Source organism: Idiotropiscis lumnitzeri, chromosome 2 (assembly GCF_059441095.1).
Source record: "Idiotropiscis lumnitzeri isolate Australia: NSW breed Sydney's pygmy pipehorse chromosome 2, RoL_Ilum_1.0, whole genome shotgun sequence".
NCBI classification, from domain to species: domain Eukaryota; kingdom Metazoa; phylum Chordata; class Actinopteri; order Syngnathiformes; family Syngnathidae; genus Idiotropiscis; species Idiotropiscis lumnitzeri.
In genome coordinates, this window is record NC_142392.1 from 5133078 (window position 1) to 5153190 (window position 20113).

Genomic DNA, 20113 nt, shown 5'->3' on the forward strand with positions numbered 1-20113 from the left:
TAATATTATCTATTCTCTGGAGCACCTTCCGTATTTGCACTTTGTTTGCACAAGGTGAACGTTAACCAACGAGACGATTTCTTTTTTTTTTGCGCCACCATCAAGTCTTTGCTCCATTTGTTAGCTGATTGGAGTGCATTATGAAAAGAAGCACCCCCATTTGATGAATGTAACAGTGAAGAATTGGGGGAAAACACACCCAGGTCAGACACGTTTCAGATTTTTTTAAACTCCGATTAGAAACAGATCTCGTATTGTTTACTTGTCCTGGCGCTTGATTTTGCATATGCAAATTTTTTTTTTTTCATGGTGAATTAGTCACCAAGCAACCAGAGATAACAGCTTCGCCTGATAAAAATCATGATGTTGGTTGACTTTCTCATTTTCAATCACGGTGTTTGCGTTGCATATTTGGGATCGAAAATGATGAGATACACTTTAGGAAGCCAAACACAAATTTCCTTACCTTCACCCCGAGTCGGTTTGAGTAACCTTTCAGTGTGGCGAGTGAGCATGTCACTTAAGATCACTTGTGGAATTCACAAAAGCAACTGTTGTATTTCTTTTTTAGGCACAGATGATCGTTGCTCATTTGGACACAGTCTGGCCCTTACCATCGGACAAAGACGTAAAAGGAAATGACTTACTACTTGCTTAGCTACTAAGTTGAGTGGCGCATTGTAAATAAAATGCGGGCGAGTGCTGAATGCCGTCAAGAAACATCTCTCTTTGTATAGCAGGACGATAATTTTAGCGCTGCAGAAAATTAAGGAACAGAATTTACATGTAAAACGCAACATATTAGCTTTGTCATGCGTACATATACGAAGTAGTAAAGTAGCAGATTGTTGAAAACGGTCAAGATAGCATCGTGTTAGCAGCCGGAAAAAAAGCCATTGTGGTGAATTAGCAACAAACCAAATTCGTCAAATATCTTGTCATAGGTACTCTATCTCCTAATGTTCGCGATACACGTACACAATAAGACAATATAGTTTACCTTTAGCACAACTTACCTAAAATAAGGACAAATTATACAATTTTGCAGTCCAAAAATGTTGGCGTAGCACGAGTCGATTTTAGTCGTCCAAAACAGGATGTCGTGTCCTCTCCAAGCGGAATCCGGAGAAATTGATGATCGCAAATTGTTCGAGGGTATGTATTGGAGCGGAAAGGGTCTTGATGCGAATTTGTGACAATCAGTATCAAGAGGTTAAACTGGACAGTGATTTTTAAGTTTAGTATTTTATTCTTATTTTTTTATTTGATTTATTTAGTAATAAATAAAAATGAGTTGAGGTAATTTTCTAAAATATCTTGGTATGATGAAGTCCCAATGCTTTTGTTCAGAATGTAATCAATTTATGGCATTTGGAAACAAACGTGTTCAATACCCAACATTAATTACTTACCGTAATTGAGTTTATTAGTAGATGAGGTGACAAAAATTATACAGTAATCAACACACTTCTTAATTAAGACAAGGCCACGTTTCACACACTTCACATATTCCGATAAATTGCGCCAACGTCAACATCTGGGATAGTAACAATAGCTTTCAACGCAAGAGGGCTAACCCAGTGAGTCTCCGGTGGTAAACTTGACATCACCCACCTTTAGACCCCACTTAGTGGCACTTCTAAGTCATATTCGTAATCACCCGCGACTCACTGGCCACACCCCTTTGTGATGAGAGCAATTCTCGGTGACGTCACCATGTATCTACGATAATGATCTGAAGGTGAGTTGTAGTTGCATGTGCTGTGTGAATACATGTCAGACATGACAATGGCCCATTTGCACGGATTCGAATTCTATATCAAAATATGGTAAAGTTTTACATGAGACACCGAGCAGGGAAAAATACAACTCGAATGACGAGCGTGAAAGGATCTTTTGTTTACGAGTGCTTGAGTGACCTACCTGCAAAAGTTGTTTCGATCAGAGCCCGCTGACCTCTATGAGTCAGATGACCATTGGGAAAGTCCTTCAGGGCCGCCGCCTGTGAAAAAAAAAAAAGAGAACAGCACATTTTGTATTTCAGCACATTTTTAGCAGAGTACGAGACGGAAGAAAAATGACATCATGAGGCTAACGGGAGTTTTGCCGGGGACGCTTCACAAAAAGAGTCTGCTCGGAGCGCCTTGATCTGAAACGGCATTTGCGAAATTAAAAATGACAAAAGGTCACAGCAAAACACAGCCACCATAGCAACATCTTCACGGCTAAATGTTCTGTTCTGATCCCATGCGGAATAATCCGGGAATGACATCTGTGATCATTGTTGTCAGGGAAACAGAAATAGGGATTTTTGTTGTGCATTTTCTTCCCCTCAGAATCGGTTTAATCCCATCTGATTTCCATAACACAAAAAAGGGGGATGTGGCGCAGACATGATAATCCAGTACTGGACTCTGGATTAAACTCAGATTGTCTAGGCAATGCAGTGAGAGTACGATGAAGCCGATTTCTCATGTGGTCATGATGGATCGGACCTATTAGGATTTTTTTCTATCGAAAAATAAAAATATTTGTAGATTCTGGTTTTCGGTTTGGTTTGCGGAACTGTTGATTTTGAATAATTGCAGAGACAATTACTAAAGTGAAAGGGGAAAAGAGAAGACCTATCAGGGAATCTAAAGGATTATTTATGTATGTTAATACCACGAATTGCAGTTCTAATACTTAAAAATTTTTTTTTTCTTTTTCTGTGTTTCCCCTTTGGAATAAATGTTAGGTTTTTAAGTAAAAAGTGTATCTGCATGCTTCTATCGGCGGTATATCCAGGAAATCTTGTCGGCACTTTACAGAGCTGATGTTTCATTAATCTGCTCCCTCTCTGACACGCATGTTCAATTTAGTTTGGCTTCCGTGTGAGACGATAAACAACATGATTTGCCACAGGCGAGTAATAGAAGTGCTTCTCATGTGAGACACTTTCATTTAAGGATCTGCTTGCATGCCAGGACATCTGAAGAAATATCTCACACGTCCCTTAGTAACCTATATGAAAATGTTACAGCACGAAAGATCAATTTAATGTTATTAATATTTATTGTCGTGGAAAGTGTCAACATTGAGCATGCAATTAGTTGTTGTACACTTTAACACGTTTGAGTGACTTAAGAAAGCTGCATCGGTGCCAGGTCGTCATGTACCTTGTGTGCGAAGCAGCTGTACCGTCATTATCATAATCATCACCGTCATCATGATTAGTGCTGATATTTATTCCCACTGACTCAGTTCCAACCACCAATTTGCCATTTTATTTTTCCCTTATACACCAAGGTCACATAGTTACATTTATATACTGAGCAATGGATGGACGTATTATTATTCAGGAAAAAAATAAATAAAATTTAATGACTCCGTTTGCAAGACAAAAACCAAAACGGCGATATCATGACGTCATCGCCATTCTGCTCACAGCCACAAGGGGGCATATTTTTTTTCCAGGATCTGGGTTGTTAACCAGCATTTGTGAACAATTGCGTGCGATTATTCACCTCTCGATTGTTTCAGAAGAAATTGCAACTGCAGATCCAAGGGATACTCGGGGAAGTTACAGGACAAATTATTAATCTACCAATACTGAACATGCACACAATCCACAAAATTTTGCATAACAGGGTAGATTTCCTGCTAATTTCTTGTTCCTAACTCCCAGGCGAGCAAGCACGTGCGTCACGGCCTCGAGTAAAAACAAACATCCATTATCCCCCTGAGATGAGACTCAAATCCCACAAAAGCCCACTCCGAGCTGTTGCAAACGCAGTTTCGGCCGCGGCACGTCTCGGCTTGCCAAGATGAAAAGATTGTGACAAATAAAGTCAGCACCTTTGTTAGTCCCTCCAAATGGCTAGAAAAAAATGTGTTCATGAGGGTTTTCACAGGGCTAATAAGATTTGTGTAGTCTTTTATTTTTATTTTTTTTTTAATTTTGAAAATGTCAGATTACAGCCTTGGCTATCGATGTTAAGGAAAACTGGATAGGTCATATGTGAGGGGAACGTGAGTTCTCTTGCAAAAGGAAGGGCAGATGACTTTATATGTGCTCTGGAAAAAGTTGTTTGGAATGTTTACATTCACTGTTCTAACTTAAAAAAGAAATAAATGAATAAATAAAACGCACCACTTTGAACTCTTGAAACCAAGTCTTGCCAAAACTTTCCCACAGTGTCGAGCTTGTTCTTGCCCCCCTCCTCCTTTTCTTCACCCCTCTCGGGTGTTTTTTTTTTTTTTTTTTTGTCAGCCGTTGACTTCCGCATGGCGGCGCACACGCCATTGGTCGGAGGCGGTCGGAAAGTGGACCAATGGAAGGCCAGTTGCCAGGCAGCCTGCGCCAAGTAGGGAAACGCTCGAACACGCGCACAGCAGCACGCGCGCACAGCTGTTCCATTGAAAAGCAGCGGGATGTCACAACAAAGCCCTGTCGCTGCCAACACAAACACACGCGCACAGTTGTGTATTTGGTGGTTTGAAAAGTTATTTTAATGTGTTTACAACCAAACGATATGTTTTTTTTTTTATTGTTTATTTCGCTCACTTAAAATATTGTCAGACATGCACCATAGAGAATCTTTAACATCCTTCATATTCTGGATTGTAGCCTATGCGCCATTTCCACATATTGTGCCCGTTTGACCAATTTCTGTTGTTTGGATCAGCCTGTTCCACAGCCGGATGTCATGTAATCGGGGCACAATGACCCACCATGTTGTTAACCTTCATGAACACCAAAGAAGTAAGCACGTGTGCTTGCAAGGCCGTGGTATGAGATCCAGAGAAAGAACTGTAAACAAATGGCCCTGGAAAAGCTTTTCTCATTTCTCACCCCCATCCCGACACAAAAAAATAATTCTTCCAGCTCTCCGGCCATTCCCACATGCCTGTCGTGCACGGAAAAAACAAGTTTAATTTGGTTGGAAGGTATTCTGGGTTAAGACAACATTGGTGGGTCCTCGCTGCCTCGCCGGGACTACGAGCGGAATAATATTTGGATTTGCAGGCATGGTAAAGATGGCGTCCGCTGGTTCCTGGGACGAAAGCACAAGTTTCTCCTCGAGCAAGGAAACGGAGACTCCCAAAATAAAACTGTGACTGACTCGATCACCATGCATGTACTTTGTACGAGACATTGTGTTAGTCTGTGTCAATGTTTATTTTTCTTTTATCTGTGTGTCATTATGAAATAGAGATAAAAAATAAATGAAAAACTGCAAGGCCTGATTATTTTGTTGAGTTATGACTGCATTTAGGGTCACCACAAATAAAAGTATTAACGAAATCAAAATGACATGACAACAAAATAAATTATCTTTTGTTCTTTTGGAATGTGGAGGAGCAGGATAGTAAAAAAAAAAAAAAAAGCCCATTGTGTGTGCTCACACCCGCTTGAAGGCAACGCCACCAAAATCAATCACAGCACACAGTCTGCGACCCTTGACCTTTGACCTTGTTAACCCTGCCAGTGAGGCTTCAGCCAGCAGACTAGCAGATGGGGAGAAAGAGGCGCTACGCTCGGCTATGAGAGGAGGTGTCGCTGTCAATCAAAGTCCGGCCTCAGCGTCCGGTCATTTACTTTATAAACTGTTTGATGATTTTGTTAACGTCATATTCAGGCGTGATAGTCGAAATTCACATTTTCCTTTCAACGAGTTTCTAATTTGTCATTATTCTGAGTCACTGTCAATAACACTGTTCAACGCTTTTTTTTTTTTTTACATTTTTATAAATCAGAGAATAATAAACTTTTCTTGATTTTTTTTTGCCGCTGATTCTGAATTTGCTCTTTATTCTGTAGCGCAAAGGGTTATCACAGCAAAAATAATATCATATGTAATATACTAATATATTGAGTAATATTTTGGAATTATGGGTGAGGTTGATCAACAGGTGGAAATTTTTTTCTGAAAGGTCACAGCTATAAATGGCAGCGCTTGATAAAATGCGGAAAGCGCTTTGTTACAACTCCAGCTGTTGTGAAATGCGCTATATAAATAAAGTTTGATTGTATTGTATTGCGCAAGATTTTATTGGTGAAACTTACAAACAAAAACAAAAATAACTCAAAAACCTGACGTGCTAGAATAAATAGTATTTTTTTTTTTTAAAGCGATGTCAAAAATACTTTTTGGGAAACAAAAACCATCCCTGATTTAAATTTGACATATGTTAGAATATACTGTGTGACAAATGTATGAAACACTCCTTTCGGGAAGCTTCTCATTCCAATGAAGATGTCATTTCACTGGAAAGGAATGATCAAGTGCTAATCATGCAAAGCGATTTCAACATTAAAACACAAATGCAGAAGTGAAAGCTGCCTTTCTGAGGAGATTTTTTTTTTTTTTTTAAATGAGGACAAATTGGAACATTTATCATTGATGTATCATATTGTGCCATAATGTGTTATGCAATGTGAAGTCCATTCACGGGCATCTTATCTGCAGGCCTCTGCTGCTTTCTGGTGGAACTAAATAAAACTGCATTTTCTGTTTCGCGGTCTTGGATTTGGTGCTTTTTTACACTAGAGGGGAGCATTGAGTAAGTTTGTGTGACTTGTTGGTTATCAACTGCCTCTCAAACTTGTATCAGGTTATTTATGACAGCAAACAATTTCATTCAGATTATTTATCGTGACTTTGTCTATTTTTTAATATTCAACAAATTAATTCATTACACCAATTATTAGTCAAAACGCCTTATTTTATTTTCTAACTTTTTATGTTAGTGTTCATCTTCTGGAATATTCTCTCCTTTCTCACAAACGACCCAGCACCTGATTTATGCCACAATAAAAAAAATTATATTTTTAGAGCACCTTTGTGGATTATTTGTCAGATTAATATCATAAATTGTCATGTATAAGTTAAATATGTTTTAGATATTCATGTCATCAAGTCAAGTCAAACACAACTATTTTTTTTAATATAACTAATTAGCAATGGTCCAGACTTTCTAAATGACCACAGAGGTCAAAGGTTGAAGCCAAACCCATCTACACACCAGGATGCTAACTTCCAAGCAGCCGCCACAGTAAAAAAAAACAAATGTCCCCTCTGACCTCCAGTACGGGCCTGCTATCATTTCCCGCCATTGATCTCAGATTGAGTGTACGTGCGACAATCCACTTCCCCAAGAAGGCATTTTGAGTGTGAACATGGATCATTTAGGTCACGTGCGGGATTGGAGGGGGGTTGATGGCGGCAGTGTACGGTTCAAAGGTTGACGAGTTTTGTCTTTATGGCTCTGCACGACGAACACACACACAAACAGAGGCAGGGATAGTCGGCACAAACGGCAGCTGAGCTCGGACGCACAAGGAGTTAAACATCAGGTATTCGTATTTTTCATTTCTCATGTCTTCATTCCAATTGTCTTTTAGAATTGTGTTTCTCATGGAAGGAGCCATGTTTGACAAGCAAAGCAAAGGAAGGCGGGAAAAAAAAAAGAAAGATTGCAAAATACAATCACATTATAATAATGTACATAAAGTGGTTGTATTAATTTTATATAAAAAGGTCAACAGGTCTAGTATTGTATTCCTTTGTCAGAAAAATGACCCTGTATTTAATTTATATTTCTTTAAATTTATTCTTTAACTGTATTTATTTTTGGCTCTAATAATATTGTTTTTATTTATTTAACAGATTGTGATATTCATTTGTGCCATTAAAGAGTATAGTATAAAATATTTTTTTTAAAAATAGATCAAATTGAAAAAAATGCAAACAAATATATTACCAGTGTGAAATATTTTACAATTTTTTTTAATGATTTGTTTCAAATATTTGACATTTAATCACCTTCACACACAATCCAGATACCAACAGATGAAATGGTAGTTCTCGGACTCCTGCTGCTGCTCTTCATTATGCCTTCACATTTGTCCATCATACTACCAAGTAAGTACCAGAAAATGATAAAAAAAAAACATCCTTGCTGATAGGAATCTTTCTAAATGTTTTCATTTTGTGAGTTCAGGACTAGAAGCTTTGGACGTGCACAAAGACACGAATGGGTTAACAAAAACAAACGAGGAGAGAAAAGATACCAAGCGAGATGCAATGAAAGAAGAGCGAGAGAGCATGCTGGTGGCAGGGATCATCCCTCACGAGGCGACTCAAAACAAATCAAATAGTGTGCCTCGTGGTACTCTGACTCCTCAGTTTTACACCAATCCAGAAGCCCCAAACGACTTCTCGACTGTGACTCCCAAGGACCACCAGATGGAAGACGTCCTCACCGAAGCGCTGCGGAGTCCCGGACATTATTCAGAGCACGTGGCTCGAGATGTGGAAGTCCAAGTTGTGAGGAACGCCGTAGACACAAGAACGACAAATGTCATCATAGAAAGAAGAGAGTATGACCAAAATAAAACGACCGAACCTTCAGTCAAACTACACGAGATCAAAAGCGACAAAAATACGACCATTCGAAATCGCAAGCGAAATGGAAGGAAAAAGAACGGAAAGAAAATGAAAACTAAAAAAACTGAGGATTTTCCTTACTTCATGGATAACTACTGTCCTCTGGATTGTGCCTGCTATGGGGGGTAAGTCATGATGCAAGTGAATATTGTCCATAATCCAGGTCATTTGATGCTTAGAAACAATTGCAACTGGACTTTTCTGGTTATCTTCTAGAAGTCACTTCGCCTCCCATCCGAGCGGGCTTAATCAGTTCATGCAACAAGGCTTGGGTCGGAAAGACCAGCCTGAGTCGGTGTGGAAAACACATCTATTTATGCTCCAAGTTGGAAGCACACCTCTCCTGTGAATGGTTTTATATATATATATATATATATATATATATAATACCTTGGAGAGGCCTCTGAGACAAATAGAAATAGAGAAATAGGGTTTTAGTCTCTTCCGACACTAATTGCTAGGTAGAGTTCATGTCACGTTATAACCCAATGTAAAAAAAATGTCCCACGAAGGACAGGAGTTCAAAAAGAGCACTATCATATGTATACTCAGTACTGTAGTTCATGTCCTCCATCTGCCTGTTTTCCAGGGTGGTCCAGTGTTCAGACAAATCGGCGGACAAGATCCCATACGGCATCCCTTACAGCTCACGTTACATCCTCCTGATGAACAACCACATCACCAGCATCCAGCTGGACCTCCTGCGAGGATACGCCTCCATGGAGTTCCTGGTTCTGAGCAAAAATCGTCTCACAGACGGCTCGGTGGAGGGAGCGTTTGAGGGTGTCCTGGCCTTGAAGCGTCTATATCTGGATCAGAACCTGCTGGCGAGCATACCGACGGACCTTCCGGCTTCCCTGGAGGAGCTTCGCCTGGATAACAACCGTGTGAGGGAGATGTCTGAGTCATCTTGGGTTCGCTGTCCTGGGCTTTTGGTGTTAAGCCTCAGCAACAACAGTCTGGGTGAGGGATCAGGATCTCTTCCGGATGCCGTGCTGTCTCCCTTGCACCACTTGAGGACTCTGAACCTGGATCACAACCAACTGATGACGGTTCCCCTTGGATTGCCTCTGTCCGTCAAGGAGCTGTACCTCAGAGGGAACCTCATCGAGCACTTCAGCGGAAAAGCATTCAACGGAAAATCCCAGCTTGCAGTTTTGGACCTGAGTGCCAACAGACTAAGCAACAAGGGACTGCCCAAAGACGCTCTCCTTAAAGCCACCCACCTGGAGAGCCTCAACCTCGAGGGTAACCGACTACAAAAAGTACCCCAACACCTCCCATGGTCGATCAAAACGTTAAACCTCGAGGGCAACCTCATTTCAGCAATTAGAAGGGTTGCTTTCAATTCCTTGAAAAATCTAGAACATTTGGGCCTGGCCCGGAATAAGATCTCCAGAGTAGTCCCAGGGGCATTCTTGAGTCTGGCTGCCCTGCACCAGTTGGACCTATGCTACAATGACTTGCATCAAGTCCCCAGACAGCTTCCACGGGGCCTCCACTCGGTGGCGCTCACTCACAACAAGATCCAGTCAGTGCCTCGAGACGCTTTCTGCTGGGGTCACGCGGGATCAGGCCTCAGCGGGCTGGTCCGAGTGCAGTTAGCAAACAACTTGATAGACATGGGAAAGCTGGACTCTAAGGCTTTCAGGTGCTTGAGGGGATTTCAGGTTGTGCATTTCTACTGAAACTAAGGCACAGGAAAATGGGCAAATGACTGCTGACATACTAATATTGCTATTTTTTCTATTTTTCAAGGCAGTTTACATTAAGCTTTTAAATTGTATTCATTAAAGATGCAACCCCAGATCAATGTTTAGGACAAGTACATTCAAAATGAAATGTTATTAAATGTTCTTTTATGGGGACCGACATCACATTGCATTTTCTACGACAGTTTAACTTATTGCACCCATATTAGAATTTTTTTTTTCATAAAGTCCTGCAAATGTTTCCCTCCATTTCTGTGGGGAAAAAAATATATATTTATAATAAACTGTGCTGTGTGATCAGTCTACCTCAGTGTTTCTATAAATAGGACACAATTTTGCTACCGATGAAAATGTTTGTTTTAAGAATGTAAATATGTGCTAGAATATCACATGGTCAAGATGTATATTTTCTGATGTTCCAAATATAAATAAAGCACAGGACTGTACTGCTTCAGTCAACAAAACTACTGAGAAGAGATTTGTGTTATTGAGAAAAGTGACCACTAGATAGCAGGAGAGTACAGAGAGAATATTAAATTGTGAGAGTCGCCCTAATGTTTGCACAAAACTGTCCATTGGGGCAAAAAGTATGCATGAGGAAGTTTATCATATGGGTTTAAATGCTATATTTTAACTGCAAAGGAAGCTAAAGAGGATTGGGAGCAGAATGCGATTGGCGCGTGTATGTTTTGCACCACTTTATTAAGTTAATCTCAGCAACGTGGCACCGCACCCACAAAGGCCCCGGGAATGACGATGAGGAGGGAGGGAGGGAGTGAAGAAGAAGAGAGGAAGGAGGGATGATGGGGGGAGGATGGAGGATGGATCTAGGCGCTGTTGGCTCGGTGTCCGGGAAGGGAAGAGCTGTGGCTGGGCAGATGCCTCACCAGCACCTCCCTACAGTCCAGCAGGACCCTGACCCAAATCACAAGTACCTGGATATTGTTATTTACAGTGTGCAGGATTAAGAATGCAATCAGGTAGAGCCAAAAATTAGTCCTCCGCATTTTTTACATGTTAGTTTCCAGATTAATTACGTTTTAACCACTTCTTCGTTATTTACTCACAGCCTTAAAGCATGTTCATGTGTTGCGGTTTTGACCACATCCAGCTTGACTGGAAGTCCAACCACATATTAAGTGGGTGTTTTGTAAACACTTTAAAGCCTCTTTTTTTTTTTTAAAGGCAAAATACCTTTAAAATGGTTCCATCAATGTATTGGTAACTACAAACATGAGGGGTGACAGGAAGGACACACTATCTTTTGTTGTCTTCTTCTTGCAGAAATAGAAAAAAAAAAAAGGTCCTGGTGAAGGGTTAACTGGCACCTCACATGCACAGCAGAGTGCGATTGCACGCAAGGGAAAGGAGGTGGCGCTTGAGCTAGTCAAGAGAGGAGCAGAGGGAAGGAGGGGAACCATGGGAGCCAGAGGGACCTCCATACACACTACACCACACCGCACATGCACGCGGCCTATATCTCCAGCACCATCCACGGCATGCTCCCTGTCATCATATTTTGCCTTTTAAAAAATAAAACCCACTTTATTCTAACGACATTTCCAGTAAGGCCCCGATCCCCCCGGAGTACCTCCACAAAACGGCCAATGGGGAGCCAAAAAGCAGCAGCTCTAGCGGTCTGGAAACACTAAAACATTAAAGACAAAGTAAGGCTAATGAAAGATATAATGAACAAGGGGGAAACAAGTTTCAAGTGAGATCACACGATTGCAAGGTTCTTTTACGGTGAATAAACAGGAATAGGCTCCATCCCATGAATGAATGGATGTTGGAACCGGTTTTGATGGTTTTCGATTGTTTCATATTGCTGTAAACAGCTACAGAAAGTGTGGACATTCTTAAAGCAACAAATGATCCATCATCACTTTTCAAGGGCTTTCCAGCTAATTTGGCAAGATCTGGGCGGTGGTCCCAGTGGGCTGGATTTTGGACACCCCTGGTTTCAACCTTCAGGTGCAGCGCAGATTGAGAGCAAAAACAAGTCCATAAACATTAATGGCATACCCGTCTGTGTAATGTCATTGCTCGGACTTGATGATGTGTTTTTCGGAGTAATACCGAAATTCTATCGTCCAGTGTGGATTTTAATGACACCATTGTTGACTCATCTGTCCCAAGGCAACACACATACACAGGTGGTCTTGTGAAATTCCCCGCAGCCATCTGTCGGCTTCGGGGAGCAAAACTATAAAGCAGGTCACCCCAGGAAGCGCTTGCCCTTAGACTTCCTGTCCAGCCTCAGTCGCAGTCTAGACGGGCGAGCGAATAATAAAACATCGTCGCTGGAGTGTGCAAAAAGTCAGGGAATTGTTGCTGAGCATTTAAAGGTCATATGTGTACTTTTCCAACACCGGGAGCAGACGTTACCTAAGCCGTTACCCCTCTCGGAGACGTCACAAGCGGAGAAAAAGCAGTGCAGCCGACTGCAGTCAGCAAAGTGCCTCATTATACATTTTGAGTCATTTGACATAGAAAGTGGTGCAGATCTTGCCCGGGACGAGAGAGAGTTGGGCACACAGAGATGACCAATTATCCCAACAAACGGGCATTATTTTATTTGGGGTGACATGTGGGCACATATACTGTACTGTAGGCTACTTTAGCTCGCTTTTGGTGACTCGCCGCTATTTTGCAATCAAAAGTGCTAAACGGTCAAATGGCACGTAATAACCCTGTCATTTGTAAAAAAAAAAAAAAAAAATTACACTGAGTTGACATCTAAATAAGCGTCTCATTTGGGAGAGGTGTTCTATTACTTTCAACAGACTGACTTTGGCTAATGCTAAATGTTATCATTTGTTTGGTTCACATTTCAACTCAAAGGGCTCCTCAGTCCGCTTGAGCCATACTGCATTATGTTGCCTCAAGATTGCTAGTCCAAAATTTGCAGTGTCGGCAGTGGGTGGTTGATGGGGCGGCAGTGCCACACAGTCACCTGTGGAGGGGAGTCTCACCCCTTGACAGGACAATTTAGCGGCACAAATGTGTTTTGCTGGTCAATACACCAGCTGCATGTCAACCAGAAAAATCTGGACTAGGGTGGCGGCAATGATGTGACCATAACCAACTGGTGAATGACAGTGGAATAAATTAGCGATTGAACTTTGTTATGGGGACGTGTTGTGTTGATGATTTTTTTTTTTATTTCCTCAAAAGGAAAGGCTTTGGACAGCAGTGATATTTTATTAAACTTAATGTGAGTGTTATGGCTGACAGTAGACGGATAAAAAAAATAAACATGTTAGTTCCACGTCTCAACACAAAATCCTTGGAAAGGACTGGCACCTTGTCACTCCTGAGGGCTCGTTGATGTATTAAGGCTGAAATTTGACACTGTCATCATCCACGTGCCCTAATTTTAGTTCTAACCTCCTCCACTCAGGTCCAATATCATTCTTTGGGGTGAGAGAGAGTGTTAAATTGTGTCTCCGTGCATTACTACCCAAGTCTGACCAGGCAGGAGAACCATGACACAAAGTTGGATGTGACGGCGGGACGTTTGTGGTGCAGACGCTGGAATAAACTGGGAGTAATCCAAAAGAAACAAACTGATTGACTGCTGAGCGCGGAGAAATCCAGATGTACGCCATCAGTCGGACGGACCTAATGAGTAAAAAATACGACAGAGGCAGCAGATGCTTGGACGAGGAGGATTGGCAGAATACTTAATTTCACGCACACAAGTCTATTGTGTGAAAAAGTCAACGCACTCAATTTATGGTCTTGCGGCGACCATGTCCATGTCACAGTTTTAAATGGTTCAACGTACGGAGTCATGACTGTGATTCCAGTACACTAGAAGAGACAACTGAGTTGTCTTGGCTGTGGATGTTTCCGTACGTCACATCTCCGCTACTTGCAAAATTAGAGCAGCAGGAAAAGGAGTGTGAAGTTAAGAGTCGTGAGTGTGAGTTGTTGTACAGGACATCCTGGGACTTCTGCTCTCATCAGTGACCAATCAGAAAGAGCCCCAGAAACAAATTGGTCCTGTCAGATTAAGAAACAAATAAGTCTTGGCTGTCGATGGGACAAGTCCTCACTTGGAATTCAAAATTAGTGCTACAGGAACTGAAATGCATGAACTGGTTTAGGAGCTGGTGCGTCTGACAGTATACGGTTGTTTCTTTGAGTGACAGCATTGCTGAGTTGCATGATTCCTGTGAGGGCTTGTCAGCCATCCATCATTCTATAAGGTAGAGAGATCCCGTTCCAGAACACCACTGTGTCCAATCAGGATGAGCCCCAGAATCCAATGCGGAGACAAATGAGCTGTCATGACTGCAGACGCTACGACACCATCCAGCTTAGTGAACAGACCATTAAAACAGCAACCTTCAATCCAGAGACAAATTAGCTGACTATGCTGTAAATGCTGCCACTATATGGATTTGTCTCGAAAGTCACCACATCCAAGCAGGAAAAGGAACTAGCCATAGGTACTGCAGGGAGATCCTGTTCCAGAACAATTGGCATCACTGTGCTCCAGATGAGCGGCATAGACCAATACGTCCTATGTAGATGCTACTTTTTATTGCACAGTCATCATGTGTGATCCTTAGACTAAAATCTGGTTTAGGCACGAATGCCGTTGACTATACGTTTGATTCTTTATCAACAGGACAACATTAGAACAGCAGGAACAGGAATGTCTCATCACTTGACAAAAGCAGAATTAGTCACAGTTACCTGTGGCTGTACATTTGGCTCCTAGTCAACAGGTCAGGAGTGTGAGAACATTGGACCGAAAACTGATGTAGGCACGGATGCATTTGACTATAAATTTTGTCACCTGGTCAACATTACAGCAGTCGGATCAACAATCAGCACAATTATTTGGGATATATACATACAAGATATAATTCCATAATGCCGGGGAGACCCAGAACAGATTCAGACTACGAGCCTGAAGAAATAAACAAATATGAAACTGGACATTGACTGATCAATGCAGTCGCAGCAGGGAAACCGTTTGTCAGTTTCCATCTCTCTCGTCCTGTCTAGCAGGAATCAGGAAGTTTCTTGGGTCGTGAGCGGAATAACCGGCATCACTGTATTCAATCAGGATGAGCCCCAGGGACCAATTGGACCTGCCAAGGGCGTGGAGGATGATGGACTAAACCATCGGGATGCCAAATCCCTGATTTCCATGATGGACAAGTCCAGAAAGGAGCTTCCAGTAAAAGCAGTGGGAAAACATCTTAAGTCGTTTCATCAGGCTACGTGCTGATGTCGGCTGATTTGTTCCTGCTCCGGGCCCGGATACCAAACCCCCCACACACACCACACTAACACCAACCATCCAACCACCTCCACTGGCAACATTTTCCGTGTTGTTGTCGAACGGTTCAAGATGTTTGGTCGGAAATTTCCATCAGATCCGCTGCCATTTTTTGCCAAACATGGCCAACAATTTCCCAAGAAGAATCAATGGAGCAGACTGCTGATCTGCTTGCAATAAGCGGGCACACACGCGCATACACACACACGTATACTTTCACACACATTTTATAGTCCAGCTCAAATAAACTGAAGTCCCGACAACATTCCTGACTTGTGGGAAACGTCTGCCGTTGTGGTTTCACGCTTCAGAGACGGAAAAACACAAGGGATCCAGAATTTATATTGGCGTGAATGAATATTCTATTTATTAATTCTTATACAAACCACAACAATAATAAAAATAATAATAATTATTTTTTTTTTAAAAAGTACAAAAATATAAGCCCTAAAATTATTGAATGATAAAATGCGACCTTGTCAATAAAATATTTTATATATTACATTTCATTGGATGTACAACAATATGCATGCATAAGCTGCATAGCCCCACAAGATGCAAGAGATTAAAACGACAACTTCACTAGAGCGTTTCTGACTGACATACATGATCCCTGCAGGGCAAATAAAAGAGAAAAAAAAATACTGAGTGGCTTTGAATCTGTCCTGTCATGTTATTATCCAGATTCCATTAATAGCCTACGACGTCTGAACACGCTCAAGTAAAGCGTACCAAAAATAATTATCTAACATGCCAAAACAAAGCGAGAAAATCAAATCAAGTCTAATTGAAGTTCAGTCGTGGGTGTCCTCTGGTGCGATTTCAAGGCAGGGCATGCTAAACTAACAAGCCCTTTCACAGCATTTCCAACACAATTACAATCAATTACAACAATTAAATCTCATTTAAAAATAATACACAAAAGGAGTCTTTGATTCTCACACAGCATATTACATAAATTCCCAGAGACCAAGCAACGATGGCAACATGTTGGAGAAATCAGATTGAATGCAAATGTGAAACATCGGCATTGCTTCCACATTGTCAGTTTTCTTCCATATTTTGAAAGCTATTTTTTTTTGGGCGGGGGGGGGGCTGAGAAAAGTAATAGCTCATTTGTCTCGAACAAGATGTCCATTATGCTGTTCAAAGCGTTCGAATCGGTTGAGTTAGTGCGATGCTATTACAAGCCGTTTGTTGGGTTCCTACGGTGGTTTTACTCTCTGTGTGATTCATTTTGTTTGGAAGACATTGAACGAGTAGCCGGAGGGGAAAAATGTCCATATGACTTTCAAAGCATTTTTTTTTTCATTTAAAATCTTGGCGTGCGACACACAAAAAGAATTCTGGGATAGAGTTGTTGGCAAAGATTCTTGGACGTTCACCTCCCTAGCAAGCCAATCAAAAGTCAAGTCGTCGTGATGGAAAGAGAGGAAAGCCTGGCCAATCGGGAAGATACGTGCGATTCTTTACAGCTCCTCGCTAGCCGTTAAACACTTGTTGCTAATAGAGATTTATGGCAGAAGACAAGATGGGTGAAAAACGAGATCACACACAAAGTGTTTTTTGTTGAGTTTAGTTTGGTATATTAATAAAGTGTATATAGAGAGCTGGCTACTGGATAAAATATCAAATGTACATCAGTGTGATTTTTACACGTTTTCTTAACTTAAAATATGACAAAATGCATTTTATTGTATTTAATTTTAGTTTGTTTACATTTTCAAAGAAAAAAAAATGTAATATACATTTACATTACATTAATGTAAAAAATGGAAAAATATTCAAAGCTACAAAATGTTAATTTAAATAAAAATATATTTTTATTTGGTTATATATTTTTTAAAACAATATGGAATGAACGCAAATTAAATTAAAATTTTACATTGAATTAAAAAATTAACAAATAATAATTCCTTTCCATTGAATTTGATAATAATGTACTAAATAATTTGTTCCTATCGTGGTTTAAGCATATGGAAGCAAGTTGTCTTTGGCACAGAGTTTAATCACTGGTTGTGGTTGTGGTCATATATATATACACGTGTAGTGTATTTTGTGGGGCCTCTCGTTTGAAATCAACCGTTTTTAAAGAAAAGCCACCGTTGCGGCACGGATCTCATCCAAGCACTTTAACAAGCTTGGAAAACGTCAACCCAACACACTTTCAATTCAACACTTCCTCCTGAAAATGATTGACGCACATATAAAACCAACAGAGACCTTAATTAGCTACAGGATGCATTCACAGTCGCCATCTTACCTGCCTGACTTCTAAACACAAAGTGCCGATCTCAACACGTACTTGTTCCATCCATTCAGAATCGCCGGCTTTCTTCTAATCAAGACCTTGATCCCGCTTCCCAGATGGAAAAACCGCATTGTCATATTAAAACGACGACTCTCGTAATATTAGCTAGCAGGCAGCCGTGTTTGGCCTGCGACTTGATTCTTCTTCTATTATTCCGCTTAAGCTCCTTGGTGTAATAACTTTTAAATCCAGCAAATCAAAATTAATTGAGTCGTCGGGCAGGCTGGCAGGCTGGCAGGCATCTGTGTTTGCAGACATTAGCATATCTCGGCTCTTTTGCCGCGTCGGAAATGTTCCCTCGGCCGGTTACCCCGGAGACGCCACAGACTTGGACGCAAGATTCCCTAACAGCGAGAGTAAACTAGAGCCAGTCATCGCAATGGAAACAAGCTGCTGAATCTGATCAGAATGTCTTGGTGAAGCAGCATGTGGCTCATCATTCCGACATCGGACGAGTTTTTCTTCCTCCGGTTGAATTGAGGCAGCCAACTTCAAAACAAGCATCAGAAAGTGAACAAAACCAATTGCAGAAGACTGCTAGCTTAATGCTAACACACAATGCAGGGCTAACAAAAATAGCATTGATGACGTGGTTACCGAGAACAATCGGCAATAGTATCTGACCACAAACATTTTTGAAAGTAACTAATCAGAACTTTTACTTTTACTTGAGTCTTCTTTCTGTATGTCTACATTAGTACAGAGTGTAAATACTTTTACAACCCGCGTTAGTCAGAAATCCAAATGAGAGTGAAACAGCTTTAAATGAGCAAATAATTGCAGTGAATGGACGTTACTTTGCCCGAATGAGCAACCACTAACTGTGTGAGTTTGTGTGAGCGTTTTGGGGTGTGTGTGTGCGCGTGTGTGAGTGTGTGTGTTACGAAACAGTGCAAACATTGAAGCAAACTTCCTCCAGTGAAGCATCATTATCACATGAATACGCGTCAATGGCCAGATTTGTTTGCATCGGCCCACAAAGGTCATTTCCCACAGGGCCCCATGTGGGTGTATGTGTGAGAGTGCGTGTGTGTGTGATCTGTTTATTCCATGAGCCGAGATACCGCCAGTCAGAAAATGGGGACAACTTTGTTCCTGCTCCTGCAAAAGGACTTAAGAATCCATCCAGTCTGGGATTTACTTGCACACTCCCAACTCTCACTCTTGAAATATTTCCGCTAGTGTGAATATAAAAAATCTGTCGTGCTGGCCTATGGAGGAATGATGGTGGAAACAGTGACTGAAGTAAACAATTTGATTTCCAACCCGGTGGCTTATTTTTATTTCAGGTGTGAGCTGCAATGGATTGAAAGGAAAATACTTTAGTCAACACGTCAATACGGCTTACGCGCTCAAATACAAGATAAATCCGCTGTGATTTGTGGAAAAATTGCGCTTCTGTTGACCTTTCACTTCAATCAAAAAACGTTTTGGAACAACTAAGCTCCCACTCAAAGCCTCTATTTCTGATTTCTTCAAAAGTGTCCTAAAATGACCGATTCAAAGGTAGGCTTTTAAAGCATGGCTGCTTGAGCCTTGTTTGTACTCTTGACAGACGTGTCTACCAAACATCATGTTGCCGAGTAAAACTGGCTTCCGGGGCTTAATTTTCAAACCCTTCGGTCAAACTCTGACCTTGTGAAGCAAACTTTGACGCCACTCTAGGCAACCGGGTAGTGATGAAATCTTAAATGATTCACAATTTTGTGACGCACATTAGTCTGCTATAAGGGGATTCAAGTTTTGTAGCAATCAAACTAAATCTCAAGGAGGAAGTAAAACTGGATTAAGTCTAGGTCGTGTTTTACAGAAATCAATCTCCCGTGTTCTTCATAGTCTGGGCAATGGGTTAGCATAGCGAACAAAAATACAAGACACATTTAAGGCAACAAAATGTGTGTGTGGTCTGCCCTTTGCCTTATGTAAGTGCATGTGTGTGTGTGTGCGCGCGCGTGTGTGGTTTAGGTTTGTATTGGTGCCACATATAAGCACCAGACAAGATCAAACCTGCTTATCTACTATCTGATGCTGTTAAGCTTCGAAAAATTAACTCACTTGATGCAAGAATAAAGACTTTGATTGACCTAAGCAGATTCCTCTTTTACTGGACATGACATAAATGGCCAAAAATACCAGCTCCAGCCTAAATGGGAAATTTTTGCGCATCATTTTTTGTGGGTCTCCTTATTATCGGTATGGTACATCTAATTTCACATTCCTTCGCGAAACTGGCTTCAGGGGCTGAATTAAAAAAAATACTAGTGGGTGCAGCTGAGCCAAAGTGGCTGCCTCAAATCAATTTAATAAAAGACTTCCTGTGTTTTTTAAATAAGGGCTTGAGATTTTTTTTGTGGATCAA

At 41.1% G+C, this 20113-nt stretch overlaps 1 protein-coding gene and 1 long non-coding RNA gene across 2 annotated transcripts in view; one reads left to right on the forward strand and one right to left on the reverse strand.

Moving 5' to 3' along the window:
- Nucleotides 1–1918: 1918 nt before the first annotated feature.
- The window catches only part of LOC148341387 (uncharacterized), a 51302-nt gene continuing 33107 nt past the window's right edge, over nucleotides 1919–20113 (reverse strand). Inside the window, exon 3 of the long non-coding RNA XR_015842351.1 lies at nucleotides 1919–2002. This is a non-coding gene — a long non-coding RNA (uncharacterized LOC148341387). The remainder of the gene's footprint in view (nucleotides 2003–20113) is intronic.
- On the forward strand, nucleotides 7780–10120 carry LOC148341388 (keratocan). Its single transcript, XM_088289073.1, has 3 exons — nucleotides 7780–7907; nucleotides 7987–8557; nucleotides 9022–10120. Exons 1-3 carry the CDS (start codon nucleotides 7841–7843, stop codon nucleotides 10118–10120), a joined length of 1737 nt encoding a protein of 578 aa, XP_088145199.1. The 5' UTR covers nucleotides 7780–7840.

What these genes read in the sequence shown, in the direction of transcription:
- LOC148341388 (XM_088289073.1), top strand. Translation starts at nt 7,841, where the DNA reads ATGGTAGTTCTCGGACTCCTGCTGCTGCTCTTCATTATGCCTTCACAT. An exon ending in TTTGTCCATCATACTACCAA is followed by an intron (nt 7,908 to 7,986) that starts GTAAGTACCAGA and finishes TTGTGAGTTCAG; the next exon opens with GACTAGAAGCTTTGGACGTG. An exon ending in GATTGTGCCTGCTATGGGGG is followed by an intron (nt 8,558 to 9,021) that starts GTAAGTCATGAT and finishes CCTGTTTTCCAG; the next exon opens with GGTGGTCCAGTGTTCAGACA.